At 44.4% G+C, this 22,732-nt stretch overlaps 1 protein-coding gene across 1 annotated transcript in view; it reads right to left on the reverse strand.

Moving 5' to 3' along the window:
• Positions 1-722: 722 nt before the first annotated feature.
• The window catches only part of LOC148516706 (5-hydroxytryptamine receptor 3A-like), a 62,664-nt gene continuing 40,654 nt past the window's right edge, over positions 723-22,732 (reverse strand). The window contains exons 8-9 of the mRNA XM_088479740.1: positions 17,095-17,376; positions 723-991 (exon numbers count right to left, since the gene is read on the reverse strand). Of these exons, the coding sequence (XP_088335866.1) occupies positions 723-991; positions 17,095-17,376 (551 nt within the window). The remainder of the gene's footprint in view (positions 992-17,094; positions 17,377-22,732) is intronic.

Consider the following 22,732-nt stretch of genomic DNA (forward strand, 5'->3'; position numbering starts at 1 on the left):
GATGGCGAATTGCTTTCAAGATTGGATTAATAACTTACAAAGCCCTTCATGACCATGGCCCAGGGTACCTGAAGCAGCTTCTGATTCCCTACTGTCCCACTCGATTACTGCGATCCGTTGACGAAGGACTATTAACAGTACCTAGAATCTCACGGAATTCGTCTGGGGGTCGAGCTTTCAGTTTTGTGGCTCCAACCTTATGGAACTCACTTCCCCGCACAGTTCGAGAGGCCTCCACTCTAGAATCCTTCAAAAATAGACTCAAGACTCACCTATTCACCCAAGCATTTCACTAATGTCCCTTGTTTAAGCTTGTTTTGTATTTTGTACTGTAAATGTAAAGCACTTTGAGTCCTTTAGGAGAAAAGCGCTATATAAATAAAATTATTATTATTATTATTATTATTATGATGAAAGTGAATGCTGTCCCTGTGCTTATAACAGTCTCAGTGCAGTGGTGTAGGCTCATACTAATACTATTAGTACAACATTTTGAAGCATGGTGTCAATTTTTGGCAAACACCATTGTCTTTCATTTGTATGTATATATTTCTCAGAACCTACTGAAAATCTGCATTTTGCATAAAAGTGCATTTGGTGCCATCATCTGTACTTTACAAACATATTTCTTGTAGAATGGAAAAGAATGTTTTAGCATCATCAACAATGGAGCCAGTCACATACAGTAAATGATACTGATTAGAGTGATCAAACCACTGTGTCTATACGTTATACCAGATACACCACACACTGATGATGATGATGGCATATGAACCAATGAAGATCAGGTACAAGCGATACAGCAGAGAGTCCAACACATAGCCAACATGCACCCACTCTTCTTCCTGTACCCGCAGTTGGTTCCTGCTCTCCAACATTTCTCTTACCATGCGCAAGTTTTGGCTGATCAGGGCCAGCTGCCTCTCTGTGCCCGGGCACAAAGCCTCTGGCGGGAGCAGTTCCAGGACAGTTGGTAAGAACTCCTTGTGCTCTATGAGTATAGAAAGATAAGATAAATATTGCCTGAATGTGCCAACATTTTGACTCAAATTATAGATTTGTTCCAGCATGTAAATTATATGTTGTATAATAAACATATTCTTGACTATGCTCTAGCCCTAAAGAGGATTGCTATAGTCACCCCATTTGTCCCACTTCTGGCTGTCACTGATACTCTTTGACTGTAGATACCAAGATAATTTAAAAAAAAAAAGTAAATATTTGTGGTTTAAAAATTTAGTCTATCTTTATCCAGGTTAATGTGAGTATTTAATTATCTTCTTATATATGCCGCCTGAGTTGAAGGTACTGCATCAAATAATAAGTGTGGTTACCCTATTGGAATTGGGTTTATGCTCTGTCTTTTTGGAATGAAATCCAAACATTCCTTTAGTTTCCTTCATTCTTGTGTGGGTGAATGAAACTGTTTCTAAGGTTTTTGCATAACTCATAATCTATGGGGCAGATGTATGAAGCTCTGGGAAGTGATAAAGTAGAAAGTGATAAACGACCAACCAATCAGCTCCCAATTGTCAATTTTCAAACGCAGCCTGTAACAGGACAGTTGGGAGCTGATTGGTTGGTCGTTTATCACTCTCCACTTTATCACTTCTCAGAGCTTCATACATCTGCCCCTATGGGGTCTATTTACTAAGCTGTGTTAGAAGATAAAGTGAACGGTGATAAGGTACCAGACAATCAGCTCCTAACTGCCATGTCACAGGCTTGTGTGTTTGAAAAATGGCAGTTAGGAGCTGATTTCCTGTTACTTTTTCACCGTTCACTTTATCTCCTAACACAGCATAGTAAATAGATCTCTATGTCTGTTATTGTCACTCACAAACCAAGTTAAAGGTACACTGTAATCACTCTTCTTATACTTGGTCTATTCAAGAGTTTAGACAGTTCTATAAAAGTGGAGGGTGCAGAAAATGGCAGTTTAGTTTAGTAAATATATTCCATATTTGCGGATGAGTAGAAGTTTGCAGAGAGGAATTAGTCAGTGTGAAGGTATTTCTGCAGAAATACAATAGAATTCTACAGAGCACAGTTATTGTACTGAAAGAAAGGGTGTACAGTGCATATATTAGGCATTCCTTGTAGCCAATCCAGCTCTGTAAAAAGACTGAAATACCAGCTAATAGCCGTATCAAGGCTCAGATTTATCAACGAGTGATATTCGTGTTATCACTCATTACTAATCTTAAATGGTGCGCCAACCAATCAACTCCTAACTGTCATTTTTTTAAAAAAAATATGACAGGAGCTGATTGGTTGAAGCAGTGGTTCCCAAACTGGGTGCCGTGGCATCCTGGGGTGCCTCAGGGCACTTGCAGCGGTGTCTCGGGCTAGTGGTCCAGTACCAAATAAAAATTATTATTTTTTTAATCTTATACTTTTTATTGAGTTTTCGAAACACACCCAAATAAAATAACAAAAAATACAATAAGCTAATATCAGCAGGCATAAAATATACAACACATAATAATGCTCTGATAGAGTGATACACATAAGTAGGATAAATCATGGTAAATAACAGAAACATAGACCATAGCCAGCTCAAATTTTGCGGATGTTACTGCACGGACCCATAGGCGCCATCTGACCCCACGTGGTCTAAAAGTTATATAGGATAAATTATATGAACAGACATTTTGTCCAGACATTATATAATCTACATGAAATATCACATATCAGAAAAAAATACAAAAACCATTCCATACCTGCCAACATATATAAATTATAAAAATATATAAAGTACCTATCCCCCCAAAAAATCCCAAATCAAACCACCCTTAAACCCCCCACCCTGTATGACCTTACCCCAATCTAGGTATACCTGGATCCCCTTAACCCGTTACTAACTAATCTAATCTATCTAAATATCTAAAAAACCCCGCCCCCCTCCCTACTGAAAATAATAAAACAGGGGCATAAAACTGGATGGCCCTAAGCTAGTGGAGACCGACCCCAGCCCAGAAGGCCTCCAAAATAGATTAAATCAAAAAAAATCCTTCCCCCCTCGACATAAAGACAGAAACAAAAATATGAAGATCACATATATATCGGGAATAAATCCCCTATCACCTCCCGGCCTAAATACAAACAAAGTAATATCTAGATATATATATTTATAAAACATATATAAATTGTACAGGATAAGTAATAATTAACAGGAGCATTAGACTTAAGTAACTATACAATAGTCATAACCCGGCTCCCAGATATATGAAAAGTAATGAAATTCCTCAACTTATTGAAACGAAATATGGTACTTTTGTGGCATGAAAAATATAAACACTTAAAGAATCAGGATACATACTTGTATATCGGTGCGGTAAATGGAAAATCAAATAGATACGGCATCAAAAATATGACAAATACATTAGACTAAGGAGTACTAATCCGGCCAAGCCTCAGGTTCTGGCAAAAAAGTAAAAGCAAAAGGAGTTTTGGACCAGTCCACCCAAACATATGCAAGAAAGTACATATAATGCTGAATTGTTGAATCAGAATCTTCAGCATAGCGTATATGGCAAAAAGATGGGCTTTTTGGAGAGGCGTCTCAGGTTCGGAGGGACCATAAGCTGCAAAATCAACGGTCTCTATGGAGAATATAACCTTATATTGAGCCTGAAAAGCCGCATACGATTCAGAATATCCAGGGATCGGGAAAAGGTCAATCTTGGAAGAAAATGCAACCACTGAGGAGGATAACTCCAGGAGCTGGTTGACTGCTGACAAAGTGGGGTCGCCATATTCAGAGATCGAAGGAGAAATTGGAGAAACAGCGAAGTACCGAACACTGTCGGCAAATGGTATTTGAGATATCCCGCTCCACAGCTTGATGGTGTTCAGGCAGCCATTAACAGAGGCATTGCTTTTCCCCATGTCATGATCACAGGTCACCTTTTCGGCTATCTGATAATCAATGTACGGGAAATCATAATTTGGAAGAAGTAACTCAGAATGTAGATTCATCACCCGTGTTACAAGCCTCTCCTCTGAGCTGGCAATAGCTGTAAGGAGAAGTTCCATGATAGGGTGTGAGGGCATAACCGCCTCAGCAGCTGAACATAATAACAATAATAGTGTTCACTCTAGCTCCGGCGGCAGGCAGGGCGCCGGAGCTAGAGAGGGCAACCTTATGCGCGCGCCCCCGAAAAGGGGGTGTGGTCATGAAAAGGGGGCGTGTCTATAAGACGCGTCCCCTTTTCGTCATACTTGGGGGCGTGCCCGGCGCTTGCGGACATGCCGGGCAGCCCCCAAGCGCTGCAGAAAGGGAGAATAGATGCCGGGCGCATGCGCCCGGCGTCTATTCTCCGGCGGTGACCGGGACACCGCATGTTTCTGCACCTGCGGGACACTGCGTCCCACGGGTGAGAACGGCACCCGCAGGCTGTGAGGGCAGGGCGCTTTTTGCGCTCCTCCTGGAGGGCAGGGTGCTTTTTGCCCTCCAGAAGGAGGGCAGGGCGCCGCTCCCCGCTAAAACAGCCTAGCGGGAACGCTACAATAAGCTTTGTTGTAAATAAGCTGCGATATCAGGCAGTAAGTGCAGGGAGGCAGACTGTATCGTGAGGTATGAGTCATAAAACTGCAGAGAGAAATAATCTAGCACATCAATAAAAAATGCATCTGCACCTGCACTCCAGGATATACAGGATAGCAGCAGAAGGTTCACCCTCAGCCCGCAGGCCTTTAATGATGGAGAGGAGCACTTCCAGATAGCGCCCAGGTCTGGACACCGCGAGTTCAGAAAGGATCTCAGCAAACTTTATGGAGTTATAGGATGGTCATCCGCCTCCCCAACAACTCAAACCACTGATCAGCGTAGATTCGCTCTTGTCAGAGGGGAGCAGGAGCAGATGCACACTCTGAAGCCAACCACAAGATGGCGGCCGGGCCCGTGGTTCACGGATCAACAGGAGCCCACAGACAACCGCAGAGCGACTAAAGCAGGGTCTTCCACCTTCCCACCTGTCCAGGACACCGACCAGGATGACAGGGAACTCAGCGCCCGAACCAGGAGCTGTAGCAGCAGCCGAAGGGGAATCCAAGATGGCGCCCGCGGTGATGAGACGCTGCAGCAGGAGACAAGCTGCATCCACAGCACAGCCACCAGAAAGAACAGGCTGCCCAACGGGTTCCAGGAGCATGAAGAGGTAAGTATCCAGCTATGTACCAAACTAGGAGTCCGGTCAGAGGGTACAGGATGCTATTGACGGATATTTGGGCCCAGGAGCTGTAATGTCAGCCTCCTTCTCCTAGCTCGTCCAGGCCACGCCCCAAATCAAATTATTTTTAATAAGTGTGATAGGCAAAACCAGTGCTGATGGCTGCCAATCAAAAAATATGTGGACAAAAGAAGCACAGCCCTGTCTTCCACAACATAACTGAATCTAAGGGTGACATATGAGCAGAGTCTACTTCATTTAATTATTGCTGAATATATCAATAAGAAACTTTTGGCCCAGGGGTGCCATGGAAAAAAATGCTGATACTCTATGGTGTCATGATTCGAAAAAGTTTGTGAACCACTGGGTTAGAGCACCATTTAAGAATATCACCCGTTGAAAAATCTGGGCCTTTATCTTATAATAAGACAAAACTGTACCCATCATAAGTGTCACATTGCATTACCTAATTTTCACCTTCAAACTGCCCCAGTGCTAGACAACATTGGCTTGTTTTCACTATAAAAGGAAGACCACAAGCATGGCACCCCCCTGCCATAGTAAAAATCATCACCAGGCTGGTTAGCGCAGGGCTGCTATATGTTTGGGGTGGCCCAAAAAAAGCATGATCACCTTCCAAAGGATACCTTGGAATTCAACTGAGGCTCTTCCCAGTAGAATGGGCATGAGTTACTACAAAACCTGCCCATTATATCAGAAAAGTGAAGAGAGAAAAAACACTAACAACATACTGAATACACATTATTAAAATAAACTTTAGTTGAATGAAAAACTGTTGAAATCTTTAAATATTTATTAAATATTAAAAAATATCTGGCTGAAATGGGAAAAAAATCCTGTAAAATAAAAGACTTAGGGGGTGATTCAGAATTGGACACTAAGCCGTCAACATTCGCATCCAAAAGGGGCCGGGTATGCAAATTCCGCGATCGCACTGTCTGGTGTAAGGCAGAGTGAGCGCACGCCGGTATAAAGACGCCCACTTTTCTATCTTAGCACACGTCATCTCCAGGAAGTGTATGATTAATCAGAACCATCGGAGCTGCACGCAGCGCTTGAGGTAGACCCTACCCCACCGCAAGCACTGCGATCACTGCATTCTGAAATACAACCAAGTGACGTGTACAATGACGCTTCCATGCTAATTATGCACACCCATAGAACTCCGTTTTGACAACCAGACACGCCACCCCCCATTCACAAGCACCTTCCCCCGTTACCAACTACAAACGGCACTATCTGTCACTCAAAGTAGCATCCAGTCTGTGCACTATGATCGCACAGTTCCCGAGCGCAATGAGTGACTTGCGCATGCGCATATTGACGCATGCGCAGATGGGCGACTATTGGCCATAGCGCGCATTCGTGGCTTAGCGTCCGGGTCTGAATCAGACCCTTATTCCCACACTATGACTAACGAACACAAAATGATCATGCACATTGATGTGGCTTGTGTGCCAATGGTGCAGCAAGAGCCAAAGGTAGAAACTGGTAAACCAGTTATGTGGCTTTGAGAGCTGATGGTGTGGCTTAGGTGCCGATGGTGTGGTTTGGGTGCCGATGGTGCAGCAGGAGCCGGTGGCAGAGGTTTTTACCCAAATGATACGGCTTTGAGAGCCGATGGTGTGGCTAGTGAGCCGGTACACAAGTGAGTGTACTTTAGATGCGGTTTTGAGAACCTATGTGGCTTTGAGAGCCAGTAAACAAGTCTGTGTACTAGTTTGTGTACCAATTAGTGTACTGCGGCTTTGAGAGACGGTGGCAGCACGGAAGCTGTTGGTGCGGCTAAGGAGCCGTTGGAAAGGCAGGTGAGCCGGTGGAAGCACGGAGGCTGCTGGTATGGCTAGGGAGCCATTGCAGAGGCTGATGAGCTGGTGGCAGCACGGAAGCTGCTGGTGTGGCTAGGGAGCCATTTGGAGAGGCTGAGAGCCGGTGGCAGCACGGAAGCTGCTGGTGCGGCTAGGGAGCCATTGGGGAGGCTGAGAGCCGGTGGCAGCACGGAAGCTGATGGTGCAGCTAGGGAGCCGTTGGAGAGGCTGAGAGCCGGTGGCAGCACAGAAGCTGCTGGTGTAGCTAGGGAGCCGTTGGAGAGGCTGACCATGCAGCTGAGCCGAGAGAACCTACAGGAATGCTATAGTCAGTGAAGCGGCAAAAGGCCAGCTTGCACAAATATGAGGAAAGACCAATCACGCCATGCTGTGAATAACACGTAACCTCCTGAGGCATGCAGACCAACTAACAACTGAGGGAACCAGAACAACAGCATCGTGAGAAGGTAAACTACCCAAGGGAGACAAGTCGTGACCTCGACTTGTAACAGTACCCCCCCTTGACGCAGGCTTGAAGAACCCCAGAACCCGGTTTGTCCAGAAAATCTCAGAAGAAAAGTATTTTTAGTCTGGGAGCATGCAAAGCACTTTCAGGACCCCAGGAGCGCTTATCCGGGCCATAGCCCTTCCAGTGGACCAAGAAATGCAAACGACCCCTGGAAATTTTAGAGCCCAAGATCTTTTCCACCACAAATTCGTATTGACCGTGGACCACAACTGAAGCAAGGCTGGATGGAAACTTGGGTTTAAACTTGACTGAACTGAAGACGGGTTTAAACAAGGAACATTGGAAAGTGTTGTTGATACAGAGAGACTTGGGTAATTGAAGCTTGAAAGCTACCGGATTCACCTGAGCGATGATGCGGAATGGGCTAATGAACCTCAGACCCAACTTCTGAGTAGGCTGGTGAAGCTTAATGTTCTTTGTGGAGAGCCAAACCAAATTGCCCTTCTTAACATACACGACCTCCGAGGTCTGTCAGCAGACCTTTTGGAGTGGAGAGAGACCTTCTGACGGCTTTGATGAACCTTGCTCCAAATGCGATGGAGCCAAGAGACAGAGGGCGCAACAATCAGACTGGAGTCAAAAGAGTTTGCTCTAGGATGTTGACCCATGACACAGAAGAACGGGGACACTGAAGATGCTGAATGGCATGAATTATTAAAGGCAAACTCAGCAAGCTGCAGATGGGACACCCAGTCATTGTGACATTTGGAAACGTAACAGAGTAAATATTGTTTCAGGCACTGGTTAACACACTTCGTCTGCCCATTAGATTCCGGATGGTACCCTGAAGAAAGGCTGAGGTCCATGCTCAAGGAAGTACAGAAGGCTCTCCAGAACTGTGCCACAAATTGTGTTCCTCGATCCGATACAATATCCATCGGTAACCCGTGCAGGCGGAAGATATGTTGGAGGAACAGGTCAGAGTTCTTTGGCAGAGGGTAGCTTTGGCAAAGGTACAAAATACGTAATTTTGCTAAAACGGTTAACCACAGTCCAGATCATGGAGCATCGAGCAGATACTGGAAGATCCATGATAAAATCCATGGTGATGTGAGTTCAGGGTCTCTCAGGTATGGAGAGCAGCAGTAACAGACCTGAAGGAGCTGTCCAGGTGACTTATTCCGGGAACAGATCTCACACGCCAGGACAAACTCACGCACATCTTTGGTCAAGGAAGGCCACCAGACCGAGTGGGAGAGCAATTCTACGGTCTTACTGATGCCTGGGTTACCAAAAGCTTGACGAGCGTGAAAATCTAGTAGGACTGACCTCCTGAATCTCTCTGAAACTAAAAGAAGACCAGAAGGCTTATCTAGAGGTGACTCTGACTGATAGGCCTGAATGAGCTCAGCCAAATTTCGGGTGATAGCACAGTGGAAGAAGGAGTCAGAATAATTGGTTCATCTGAACTGGAGGTCTGCTGCATTGGTTCAAAGCTCCTGGAGAGCATCTGCCTTGATGTTTTTGGAACCGGGATGGAAAGATATGAGGAAGTTGAACCGAGTGAAGAACAAAGCCCAGCGTGCTTGCTGAGAGTTCAACCTCTTTGCAGACTGAATGTAAGACAGGTTCTTGTGGTCAGTAAGAACCGTGATCCGGTGTTTGGCCTGCTCTAACCAGTGTCTCCAGTCCTCGAAGGCCCATTTAATCGCCAGCAACTCCCTATTTCCCACATCATAGTTGCATTCTGCTGAGGTGAACTTGCGAGAGAAAAAGGCACAGGGGTGCAATCTATCATCAGCAAGATCCTTCTGAGACAGAATGGCCGAGGCTCCTACTTCGGAAGCTTCTACCTCCAGATTAAATGGAAGATCCAGATTAGGGTGCTGAAGTACTGGAGCCTGAGTAAATGCAACCTTAAGGGCTTTGAAGGCCTGGACTGCTTTGGATGGCCAATTTCAGCTGTCCGCACCCTTTTTGGTCAGTTCCACTATGGGAGCAACAATGGTGGAAAAAAACTTAATAAATCTGCGGTAATAATTAGAGAAGCCAAGGAAACGCTGTATTGCTTTGAGGGAAATTAGCTGGACCCATTTTAGTATAGCTTCGACTTTACTAGGGTCCATGGAAAACCCCTGGGAAGAAAAAACGTAGCCTAGGAAAGAAATCTGGGTGACATCTAAATCACATTTCTCCAGCTTGCCGTAGAGGTGGTTCACTCATAGCTTCTGTAGAACTAGACGTACGTGGTGATTATGTTGGTCTATCGACTGAGAAAAAATTAGAATGTCGTCCAGATATACGTCAACAAATTTTCCCAGGAATTCTTGAAGGACGTTGTTGATGAGATCCTGGAAAACTGCTGGAGCGTTGGATAAACCGAACGGCATGACCAGGTACTCTTAATGCCCTGAGTGAGTATTGAGGGCCGTCTTCCACTCATCACCACTCCTAATCCGGATCAGGTTGTATGCTTCCCGGAGAACAATCTTAGAATAGATGCCTGGCGTAGCTGATCAAAAAGCACCGAGATGAGACGTAGCAGGTAGGAATTTTTAACGATGATGTTGTTAAGGCCTCTATAGTCAAAATAGGGATGGAGGGACCCGTCCTTCTCTACAAAGAAAGAGCCAGCCCCGATCGGTGATTTAGAGGGGCAGATGAATCCCTAAGCCAATGTGTCCTTGATGTAATCCCTCATCGCCTTTTCTTCTGGCATAGACAGAGAATACAACCAGCCTTTTGGTAATTTGGCACCTGGTATTAAGTTGATGGCACAGTCGTAAGAGCAATGCGGAGGAAGGACATCCACTAGCTGCTTGGAGAAGACATTGGCAAAATCTCTGTACTGAAGTGGGATGGCTGGAGGAACTTTAGCAACCGTAAATTGAACTGACCTAACAGGGACAGTCAGACAATGAGTTTGACAGGCATGGCTCCATCTAATTATTTCTCCAGAAGACCAATCAATTATGGGATACTGATCCCTGAGCCACAGGAGACCGAGAATGACAGGAGCTAATGGACAATGGAGGAGGTAAAAAGAAATGGTCTCTGAATGCAACACCCCGACAGACATACGGAGAGGAGGTGTTTTATGATTGTTGTCACCTGTAGAAATCAAGTCACCATCCAGTCCACAAATAATAATTTCCTGATCCAAAGGGATGGCTGGTACTCCCAGACTTTACCTTCTGAGGAACCCGGGAGATAACGTACCCAGAGAAATGCGTCAAGGTTTTCCTGAACTTGGCCTCTTCTTTTAAATCTCCTAACTGCCGGAATTCTATATGTACCATGGCACGTTACAGACTTGTTACTTCCAAACTTTTGCTATCATCAGCTGGCCCTAAACCTGGACACTACAAGCCCACCACCCTGCCAATGGTTGTATAAATAATGGACATTCGTACACAGAATCGGCAACACCAGCGGGTCTCGTGGGAGATCCCAGCCGACATAAAACAGAAGTATGTGGATATTACAAGCCTGCCATCCTGCTTACGGTTGCATAAGTAGTGGAAATCCGTACATGGAATCGGCAACACCAGCGGGTCTCTCGTGGGATCCCAGCAGATGTAACACAGAGGTACGTGGGTCCAGCTCTCTCACTTTCACCAATGGGTGACAACAGCAGGATTATTCGGGACTCTCTTGGGTTTTTCCATTTGCTCATGTGTGAGTATATCATTGGCTTTGGGCCACGCATGGACTTTTAATTTCAAAACCTTAATTGGAAAGTAACTTTGGCCATATTTTATGCTATATTTATCACCGGCTTCACCTATTGCCAGCTACAATTATTGCTTGGATCTAGAGTGGCATCTAGGTTATTATTTCTGGACTTGGGTGGGTGTCCACCCATCAATTGTGCTAAAAAATCGTTATCCGCGGACTGGTTACATATATTCTGCACATTAAGTTGATACAATGTGTTTACTATAATGCATAAGGCAACAGTGTTATAAGAAGAAGTCATTTTAAATGTGTTTGTAAAGACACTATTTTTTTCACTCTAAAATTTGTGTGTATATTGGAGGCATTTTATCTAAAGGTAGCTAAATGTTTTATGTCTAAAAAGTCTATATATAACTCCAGTGTAAGGGGTAAATTTACTAAGAATCGAGTTTGGGAGAGTCTGCAATCTCTGGAGAGTTTGGACATTTTTTCCCACTCGCAAATTAACTAATGTTAAGCTCGGGAGAGAGATCTCCTTTGCTACGGGAAAATACTGGAGAGTTAGCAAACTCTCAATTCCCCATCGGTAAAACTCGAGAACCTATTCACTAGTGAAGATAGGACTCGGGAATTTACCAAGCAGAGAGTTTCTAAACTTTCATGAGAAGGGAGAACTCTCCTGTAAAACTCATGAAAAAAATTAATCTGCCTGTGATCTGCGAGTTTGGCAGAAACATACACAGATCACTGTGATCCATGTATGTTTCTACCTGTAAATAGAAAAAAAGGTTAAAAGTTTAAATAAAAAATTACATAGGGTCCCCCCCCCAAAAGACTAACCAGCCCCGGACTTGCCAGCCAGTCCTGGTTCTTAAAATTACAGGGATCAAAATGTGTAGGGTTCCACATTAATTTAAGAACCAGCACCAGGCAGCAGGGCCAGATCTGGTTTTAAATATAGGGAGAAAAAATTTGCGTGAGGTTCCCCCTATATTTAAAACCAGCTCTTTCTAGTGGCCCCCCAGCTGCAGCATCAGCACTGACCGCTAGTCAGCCCAGGCCAGGGATCTCTGGGGAGTTGGGGACCCCTCCAATAAAGGGGTCCCCCTCTCAAGGGCACCCTATCCTAGGCTGATAGCAAGGGGCTATCCCCGCCGCCCCTTGGCGGTTGGTGGCGGGTTGATAGTGTATGTAGTGTTAAAAATAGAATTATCAACATTGTCTTTACAGTGGAACTACAGGTCCCAGCAAGCCTCCCTCGCATGCTGGTACTTGGAGAATTACAAGTACCAGCATGCGGGGCATTAAGTGGCTGCTGGTACATGTAGTTCGCCTGTAAAGAAATGTGTAAAAAACACAAGACACACAGCATGAAAATAAAGATTTATTACATCCATACACACTCACACATACTCACCTGCTTCCAGATGTTCACGTCCCCTTCTCAACGTAAAGTATACTATGGAAGTACCTGAAAAAAAGATCAAATACTCACCTTTTGTACCACAATGTTCTCTACAGAAATCCAATAAGTGCCACGGACACACTGTAACAACACGCTCAGGGCCGCCATCAGGGGGGGACTGCCGGGACTTTAGTCCCGGGCCCGGGTACTCGGGGGGCCCGCCGGCCTGCCTGCCGCTATCCCCTTAGCCCACGTCGGAAGCAACAACTGACAGGCTCAGCCGCGGGCCCACTCCTATCATCATGCAGCAGCCCGCATCCAGTGCTATGGACCCGACCATGCCCCGCCCTCCGCGCTGCTGCTGCCGCACAATAAAATGAGTAAGTGACTAATAAGTCACTTCTCATCCAGGCACCCTCCCGCTATCAGTAGCGCACGGGGAGGGGGGGGGGGGTTCTAAGTACACAGAACCCCCCCTGACCTACCAGTTTTAATTTTTTTCAGAGATGGAGACAGCCTTGTCTCCATCTCTGCACCATCCATGATCGGCGCTGCTGTTCAGATGTCAGCGCTTCCGCGTCAGGTGGCTTTCATACAATCTGAGGCGGAAGCGCTGCCAGGTGAATCGGCAGTGCGCTATGGTCCCAGCCCTTCCAGAGGGAGCTAGACAGAGGGAGACACTGTCAGAGCTGGGCTCCGGCAGTGTCTCCTTCTGTCTAGCTCCCTCTGCAGGGCGGGTCGGCCCGGGAGATTGGAGAAGCAGACGGTGGCAGGCACAGGAGCGGGGATACAGGTAAGTGTTTTTGTGTGTGTGTCTTTGTCGTTATATATGTAAGGGGCACTACTGGGGGGCACTGGCACTGCTGGGGAGGGCATTATATAATGGGGGACAACTACTGGGGCACTGGCACTGCTGGGGGGCACTATATAAGGGGGGACCACTACTGGGTGCACTGGCACTATATAAGGGGCACTGCATAGGGGGGACCACCTCTTGGGGCACTGCATAGGGGACCACCTCTTGGGGCACTGTATGGGGGACTATATAAGGGGCACTGAATAGGGGAGGACTACTACTGGGGGCACAATATAAGGGGCACTACTGGGGTCACTACATAGGGAGGACTATTACTGGGGTCCTCCGTCAAGCCCACCTACTTGGGGGAGTGCTCTGTATTTTAACTTGCCCTGGGCTCCAAATACCTTAGTTACGCCACATATACTGTATGTATATATATGAGTGTGTGTAGACATATATAATGGAAACCCCTCCCTGAGAGTCCTGTGTTTGCCACTGCACCTCATACATTAACAACTGGCCACGTTTGCTTAATAAAGTTTTTCTTCACTCATTGAAGCTGTCGCGTCACGTCATGACGTAATGCCGCACCACTGAAAGTGAGGAGCTGCAGCGGGCGGGTTGTGTGAGGACGCCTGAGGAGTTGTCCGGAGCAGGCAGGCCGTGAGGCCGACCATCAGAAGAATGAAGGAGCAAACAAGGTTAGGTAAATTCATTGACACACTGACTGTGTGTCCTTTCTCACATAGGATCCAACTATATTTAGTATGCTTCAATATGTTAGGTATGTAATACAGTATAATGGTCAGTCTTTGACAAAGATTTTTTATTGTGTATAAATAAGGTAGTGGGGAAGGGGGGTTGTTGGGGGTGAGGGAAGGGGTTTGTAGGGGGGAAGGCAGGTTGTGGGGGAGGGGCGGGTTGAGGGGGGCCCTGCCCATTTTGACAGTCCCGGGCCCCACAATTTCTGATGGCAGCCCTGAACACGCTACAGCATGTTGTTACAGTACGCAACATGTAAAAGCAGTAAGGGGCGCCTGCTCAAAGTAGGAATCCCGCTTGTTCATAAACATTTTGGAATTATGTGCAGCAAAATTAGCCCTACAGGCTCTAGTCCCCACCCACCTTACAGGGGTCTGTATCCAGGTATGCCTGGACAATATGACCGCAGTGTCCTATATAAACAAAATGGGCGGCACCAAGACATCTCTATGCAAAGAGGTATTAGAAGTGTGGGATTGGGCTGTTCAGAGAGACATACTTCTGTTTGCAAATTATATCCCAGGGGAGTTAAATGAATTAGCAGACTCCCTATCCCACAAAAGAATTTCCCTAGATTCAGTAGCACTGAAAAGTCCAATTTTTCAGAAAATAGTTCACACATTCGGGAGATTAGAGATAAATCTCTTCGCCAGTCCCATGAACGCCCAGATTCAGCGGTTTGTTTTCAGATTATGGACAAAAGGGGTGTTGAGGATAGATGCAATGTCCTTTCCTTGGATGAACCTGACTTGCCCCTATGCTTTCCCTTCGCCCACTCTACTCCTGAAAGTCTTACAAAAAATCAGGGAGGACAAAGTACCACAAATTGTGGTAGTATAGCCTGTGTGGCCTTCCAGAGTCTGGTTCTCTCTAATCAACCAAAATAGGACCAAAAATTCCCCAAGGGTTACCCCAAGAATGCTTTCAGGGGACCCCAGACCTATTAGAGACACTTCCCACAATGTATGTGGATGGCAATATTACTAGGATGTTAACAGATGTATCTCTAGCATCCCATACAAAAGCCCTAATCAATGTCTCCTTAAGCGCACCGGAAGAGAGCTAGATATTGTACATTCATTAAAAAATTTTACCTTTGGCGATCCAAAACAATCCCCTCTCACCAGTCTTTACTTCCATTTAGCTTTAGATTTCCTAGCCTCTAAGTATGAGTCTACCATCAGCTACCATTAAATCATATAGTTCCGCTTTAGCTATTATGATCCCAGACGTAATGGTCGACAAGCTATACCTACGTTTATTAATAAGTATATATCTCTCTAGGCCCATAGTTCCAAAATATTCACATACTTGGGACATCAAGTCTTTCCTCTATTTCCTAGCTTCCTGGGAAACAGACTCCAACATTTTCATTTTATCCTGTAAGTTAGCATCTTTGTTGGCTCTAGCCATAGAGGCCAGAGGAGCTGAACTAACCCTTATACGTGTCTCAGATCCGTGGTTAGCACAGACAGGGTACATTATCCTAAAAGGTCACACAAAACGTCTTCATTTAATAACATTGAATTCAGCTATGGGGTTATCTACAATCCTTCAAAACTTAACCTTTGTGTAGCTTTGTGCCTGTCCTCTTATTTGGCCCTGACTGCTCCCGTAAGAGACAGTATCATGAAGCTCTTCATTACCTGTAGGAAACCCTTTCACCCAGCAAGATCCTCCACTATCAGTGGCATAGGCATAACTAAGGGGTGGTCCAGGGGTGCACCGGACCACCCCTTAGCCTCCACTGCCCATTCACCTGCTTCCCGGCCATTCTGTGCTGCTGTAACACCATGGCTACCAGCCAGGAGAGATCTTTCTGAGTACCAGGGGCTAACAGAAAATGGCTGCACCCAAAGAAGGCTACTAAAAGATGGCTACCGTTGAGCAATGGGAAGCCAGGGTTTCTTTTCTCAGTAACCCCAGTGGCTGGAGAGAGGAAAAAGGGGGCGGGCTTATCGAAAGAGATAAGATGAATAGATGAGTAAGGGGCTATACTGTGGCTGGCATAATGTGAATAAGGGACATTACTGTGTCATAATGTGGATAAGGCAATACTGTGTGACAAAGTGAATAAAGGGAACCAATGTGTGGTATAAAGTGAACTAATGTGTGGCATAAAGTGAACAAGGGGAACTAATGCGTGGCATAAAGTGAGTAAGGGGAGCTAATGTGTGGCATAATGTGGATAAGGGGAACTACTGTATGGCATAATGTGCAATAAGGGTACTACTCCTTTTATGCTGAGTAATAATCTGTGTTGATATTACTGTACATCCATGTTTGGCAAAGGTGAATATGTGTTTAAAGAATAGTATATTAAAGCAACTGAGAAATTGCCCTTGAAGTCCATAGACTGGAAGAAAGTTGGCTATATAACCTGGTCAGCCTAGATTGCACATTTGTTTTTCAGTCAAAGGCTCTGTTATTATGTAGTGATGATGTTGCCCCAATAAATAAAAACTACAATGAATTCTCATCATAGGGCTCAAAAAGTATTAAGGAACACATATTTATGTTAAAGCAAATATTTATTACATCTAAAATATAAACAAGGCATAAGTCATAACATTATTATGTGTTCACAATATTTTGTGAGTGCCCCATATGTTGAGAATTCATTGTAGTTTTTATTTGTAGCTTTTTTGGTAATTCACATTTAGGTTTAGGCTTCGTGGGGGAGGGTTAGGTTTAGGCTGTGGGGAGGGAATGTCAGATTTAGGGGTAGGGTTAGGGTTAGAATACTTACCTGTAGATGTTGGCATTGTAACCCAGTCAGGATGCCAGTGTCAGGATTCTGAGCGCCGGTATCCCGTACCCAACCCAAACATTTTTTCAGAGGGTTTACTGATCTTTTAACCAGTACATGTCAAAATTGGAAAGGTCATCTGTTCATTAAGTTATAGAGTACCTTTGGCCAATAATACTGTCACTGCTTCTACTCAACTTTTAGCTTGATAGTTATATTCTTCAATTACCTTTGTCGCTGACTTTTTCATGATAAGGACTAGGTGGTGGCTGTCTTGGTGCATCATTTTCATTGGTGGTAGACAGAACATGGTTATTGGAAGATGACATTTCTGCATTGACATTTGGAATATTGTAACATATGAGCTGAGCTAGAAAACCCAGGACAAAGCGCCTGACCCAGCAAGGCATAGAGCCATTTTGTAGCCCTCCACGATGCAGCACATGAGTGATTATAACCGTCTCCAATAAACTGAGAACAAGCAGAGCAAGGCAAACCGAGAAGTAGATTCCTGAAAAAGAAAGACATTATATATAATCAAGTGATAATATTAGATTTTTGTGTCTCATTGTGTAACACATCTAGATAATAAGCGAGAAAGCGTGTCCATCTGTTTGTCCTTTATGCACGGCCAGAGTTTTGGACCTAGCGCCATCAAATTTGACTTGGTGGTGTAGTTTGACCAGGATTAGGCTTTTGCCTAGGTTTGAACTTTGTGAGTGCCACACAATCCCTAAAAAGAGGGACATTCTTAAATTACACAGGTTCCGGGGTTGGCACCAGTGAAAATTGGCAGTCTGTCAAAAACCTGCGAGAAAGCTACAAAATAATCCTTTTAACCTCAGTCTGAGCAAACTTTATGACTCATGCAAGTTCATATTAAAAACACATACATTTGCCCCCACACAGACTCCATTCAAGTAATCCCACACATAGCCTATTCAGGTTATGCCACACAATAGTACCCCTTACACATTATACCACACAGTAATGCCCCTTAGACATTATACCATATTATACCACATTATACCTTATACAGATTATGCCACATAGTAGTAGTGCCCCATAAACCACATTATTCCACAAAATAGTAGTGCACCTTACACATTATGCCCCTCCAAGCAACTCACCTGCCTGTGTCCCTCCAGCAGCCTCTCGCCTCCCCCTGTGTGCCATCAGCAGCCAGCAGGTGTGTTTGGGGCTGGCCACCAGCTAATTACAGCTGGTGCACTGGCAGGCAGTGGCAGCTATGGACAGACAGCGCAGGTGCAATTTGAATCTGGCAACAGTTTCAAGCCAATCAAAGCTCACGGACCAACAGCCAATCAGAAGCCGCCACTGCTGATTGGCTGCTGGTTCACAAGCTCTGACTGCCTTACTACCAGCGGCGCTGTCTCTCCATGACTGCCTGCTGGCCGGCACCAAATCTACATTGCTGACACCTGGGTCCCCTTTGACGGCCTTGACTGGACCGGCCCACCTTGTGTGCATAACTGGGTGCAGGGGCAGTGGCTGGCTACAGAGGCAGCTTGAGCATCATAAGAGCCGTATCCCTTGCACCCGTGGTAGTTATGCCACTATAAAAAAAATGTGATGTGGAGAACTGGTGATGCTTCTCGTTTGATAAGAAAAGTACAAAGAAGAAATACTTATCTTAGATGGAATTTAGATCGTATTTTTTCTTTGTGTTATGGATGTTCTGAGAATGCTTCTCTTTGTGTTCAGTGGACCAAGGTTTTTTTCCGTACATACATAAAGATACATATGAACATGTAATGTGTAGTACAAACATAAACAGTAAAGTTCCAGCGTTCCTCCTAGGCCACTATAGATGGTATAATTCCCTTTTGTAGATTCTTTATAATGGAAATCCCTTTATATGTAGTTCTTCTTTCTTTCTTCACACTGATTGCCACCAGGCATATGTCTCAGATGCATATAAAAGAAAAAAGATTGCCAAATATAGTGAAGTACAATCTTATTAATGAAATTTAATTAAAACATATTATCCACCAGCACTAGGGGTCTAGGCAATGTACCAGATAGAGAGATATATGTGTACACCAGCAGGTGGCAATCAGTGTGAAGAAAGAAAGAAGAACTAAATATATAGGGATTTCCATTATAAAGAATCTACAAAAGGGAATTATACCATCTATAGTGGCCTAGGAGGAAGCGCTGGAACTTTACTGTTTGTGTTTCTGTGAATATAGAGTTTGTGACCTCTATTTATATTGTTCTAGCTGCATCCAATATTGAAGCACATTTTTATATTAATATATTTTTTGGTATATGTAATGTGTAGTATTTGTTTAAAAATTCTGGTGAATATAAGAAATGATACTTGAATTCAATGATTATTAAATGGTCTGTCACTTCTTGTGCCATATTAATATCCCAATAAACCTGAAGGTGATATACATTTATTAAAGGTGAGCTCTGGCTTGTGTGGATCTCCCTTGTATACCTCCAAATAGCAAAAAAGGGGGTGACTGGAAGACACACCTGACTTACATAGACAGGTGCAGACCAAAGCCTGTAAAGGTACCTTTTTCTTTGAAACGTGGGTGTCAATAATGACTGAGAAACACACCTAACTCACATAGACAAATAGCAGACCCAAGCCTGTAAAGGTATCTTTCTTGGTTACACCTTTACGTCACTGTATTTTTACTGATGGATGTGTTCCTATTACAGATCACTGAAATAATAAATTTTGCCTACTTGTCTTGTGCACCCAAAGTCAAACTCCACTATTCCTACAAATTATCTTTTGGACCTGATCTAAAGTCTGCATGGTTTGGCTTTTCCATTGAGTCCCACAATATTATTTTTGACTCCTAAATCTGCAATATCACTAGTGGCTTAAATTCATCCCAGACGCTTGGAGGCAAGTTATAATTTGGTGCCCCCCCCCCCCCCCCCCCGCCCCGTCACAGCCGCTGACACTGTAATGTAGTACTTCACATGCAGACAGGCTATAGATAGAGGGAGGCAGCAGCTGATGGTCTGACACGGAGCTCTGCACTAGTGTATGGCGGCTTCTCAGGTGCCAGGAAGGGGTGCCAGGTATTGGGCGGCCGTGATGGTACATACTTACAGCCCTAAGTGGAGTGAATATGTTGTGGACAATGGATGAGGTGCCCCTTCAGTGCTGTAGCCCGGCGGCAGGTGCCTCCATTACCTCCCATATTTCTGCCCCTGAATATCACCAATCATATATATTATCACAAGTAGTGGTACTCTACAGTTTCCATGGTAATCTGTGTTTTATGCTCATTTGAAAATGCCAATATTCTTGTTGATCTTCAGGAGTGTATAGGAAAGGGTCCTGGACTGCACACCTTAAATATATATAATGGGAGGTGCTACCTGTTGAGACTATTATTGCAGGCACAGAAACCGATAGATCACAGGTGCACAACTCCAAATGACTGATTATATATAAATACATTATGCAATAAAATTTTGCAATAAATAGAGGTTTTTAGCATAATCATGGCCAAGGTTATGGGCCTACCCACCATATCCAGGTAACCTCTGTAGGGTAGGTTCCTAGCATTCTAGGGTTCAAATCCAGAGCGCAGGACACCCCCAAACCAACTCAGCCGAGCCACCCCAGGGCATCACTTTAATGAGAAAAATAGAAGTGTAAAGTAAAGCTGCACACACATGTAAAGATTTTCTGTCCAACCATCCAACTAGTTGATTAGTTGGAATGAAAATCTGGTAAGGTATGAAAGCAAATGACAATCAGTAATTTGCTCCCAAACGCCGGAAAATGGACAAAAACTGTTGTTTGAACAAATTGTTTAGATCAAACATTTAACAAACTTGTATGACGACCATTTTCATCTGTTTTCTGGCATTTAGGAGCAAATTGCTCATCATCATTTACTCCCATACGTTACCAGATTTTCATTCCAACCAGTCAACTAGTTGGATGGTTGGACAGAAAATCTTTACGTGTGTATGCAGCTTAAGAAAGATAAGAGCAGCTGCTGCTGCTGCATGTATAGGATAGAGAAGTGAAAATACAAATATAATAAAAACAAACAGTAAAATTGTTAAAATGTGCAGAGAAGTAAAAGTGTTATAATGTGATGCCCTGAAGCAGACCAACCAAAGCAATCCAGGGGAACCACGCCCCCAAAATTCAACCCAAAGTTGCACTACAGTATATCATTTGTAGGACTTACCTCCGACACGGGCCCCCTCCTGTTCGGCAGCGCCCTGAGTTATAGACTACAGTGCGCCCAGAGTCTATAAAGTATGTGCAGGTCACCGGGAAAATGGCCGTGGTGGCCATTTTCCCTGTATTGCACATGTGCAAATGACGGGAAAATGGCCGCGGTGGCCATTTTCCAGTTGTTTTTACAGCGCCGGACCCCCATGCCAACGTGGGACTCCGGAGAGGTAAGTAATACTATGGGTGCAGGGTGTGTGGTGAGGGGCCCCCCGCACACCCTGCACCCATTATAGATACGCCACTGGATACCCCCCTTAATCTCTTTATCATAAAATAAAGAAGCCATTTTACAGGCTCCATTTTCTTGTGGGTAGTGAATAATACAACCGCATTCACTGTTGGGTAGTATGCAATTCAGATTCCAACCACTTGCAGCTAGCATAGAGAAAGCTGCATATGTGACTCTCAGTGGAGGAGACGTACTAAGTGCTTTAAGTGATAAACTACCAGCCAATCAGCTCCTAACTGCCAAGTTACAGGCTGTGTTTAAAAAAATGACAGTTAGGAGCTGATTGCTAGGTAGCTTATCACTTTCCAAGGCTTAGTACATATGCCTGCAGGTGTATTGTAAATAATATCAACATTTTGTTAAAGTGCTGGGATTGATCAAATTGGATGAGTACAGCTTCAACTGTTGTGTAAGGAGAGCTAGCCATCCCTTCCCCCTCATTCCTCTGAGTGTGTTAGAACTCTCACACGGATGGTATGGATGCTAACCATACCTGTAGGACTGGCGTAGAGCAAGAGCACAGGCGCAGAGTCTAACATATCTGTGGCCTACACCGATATGCAGCCTGCATCCCTCTGTCTGGGTTCCTAATGTGCTGGCTGGTCAGAGCCAGATTAAAGGGAGGACGACAGGGGCGGTTCTCCCGGGGCACCCCACACAACGTGGCCCCCAGCACTAGCGCACACAGCTCTACTCTGGCCAAAATAGGGGCGGAACCAATACAGCAAGCCCTGCCCCTATATCACCCATGAATTGCTGAATTATGGCGTGAGGGGGCGGGGGCATAACGAGGTGAGGTGCCCATGATTATCATCCTGGTGCTGCTGCATTAAAATGTAAGTGTATGTGTTAGTGTGTATTTATGTGTATGTGTTAGTATATACAGTATGTGTTAGTGTGTATTTATGTGTATGTGTTAGTATATACAGTATGTGTTAGTGTGTATTTATGTGTATGTGTTAGTATATACAGTATGTGTTAGTGTGTATTTATGTGTATGTGTTGTATATACAGTATGTGTATGTGTTAGTATATACAGTATGCGTTAGTGTGTATTTATGTGTATGTCTTAGTATATACAGTATGTGTTAGTGTGTATTTATGTGTTAGTATATACAGTATGTGTTAGTGTGTATTTATGTGTATGTGTTGTATATACAGTATGTGTTAGTGTGTATTTATGTGTATGCGTTAGTGTGTATTTATGTGTATGTGTTGTATATACAGTATGTGTATGTGTTAGTATATACAGTATGCGTTAGTGTGTATTTATGTGTATGTGTTAGTATATACAGTATGTGTTAGTGTGTATTTATGTGTTAGTATATACAGTATGTGTTAGTGTGTATTTATGTGTATGTGTTGTATATACAGTATGTGTTAGTGTGT

This window comes from Taudactylus pleione, unplaced genomic scaffold, assembly GCF_031769625.1.
Source record: "Taudactylus pleione unplaced genomic scaffold, aTauple2 ptg000244l, whole genome shotgun sequence".
Classification (NCBI taxonomy): Eukaryota; Metazoa; Chordata; class Amphibia; order Anura; family Myobatrachidae; genus Taudactylus; species Taudactylus pleione.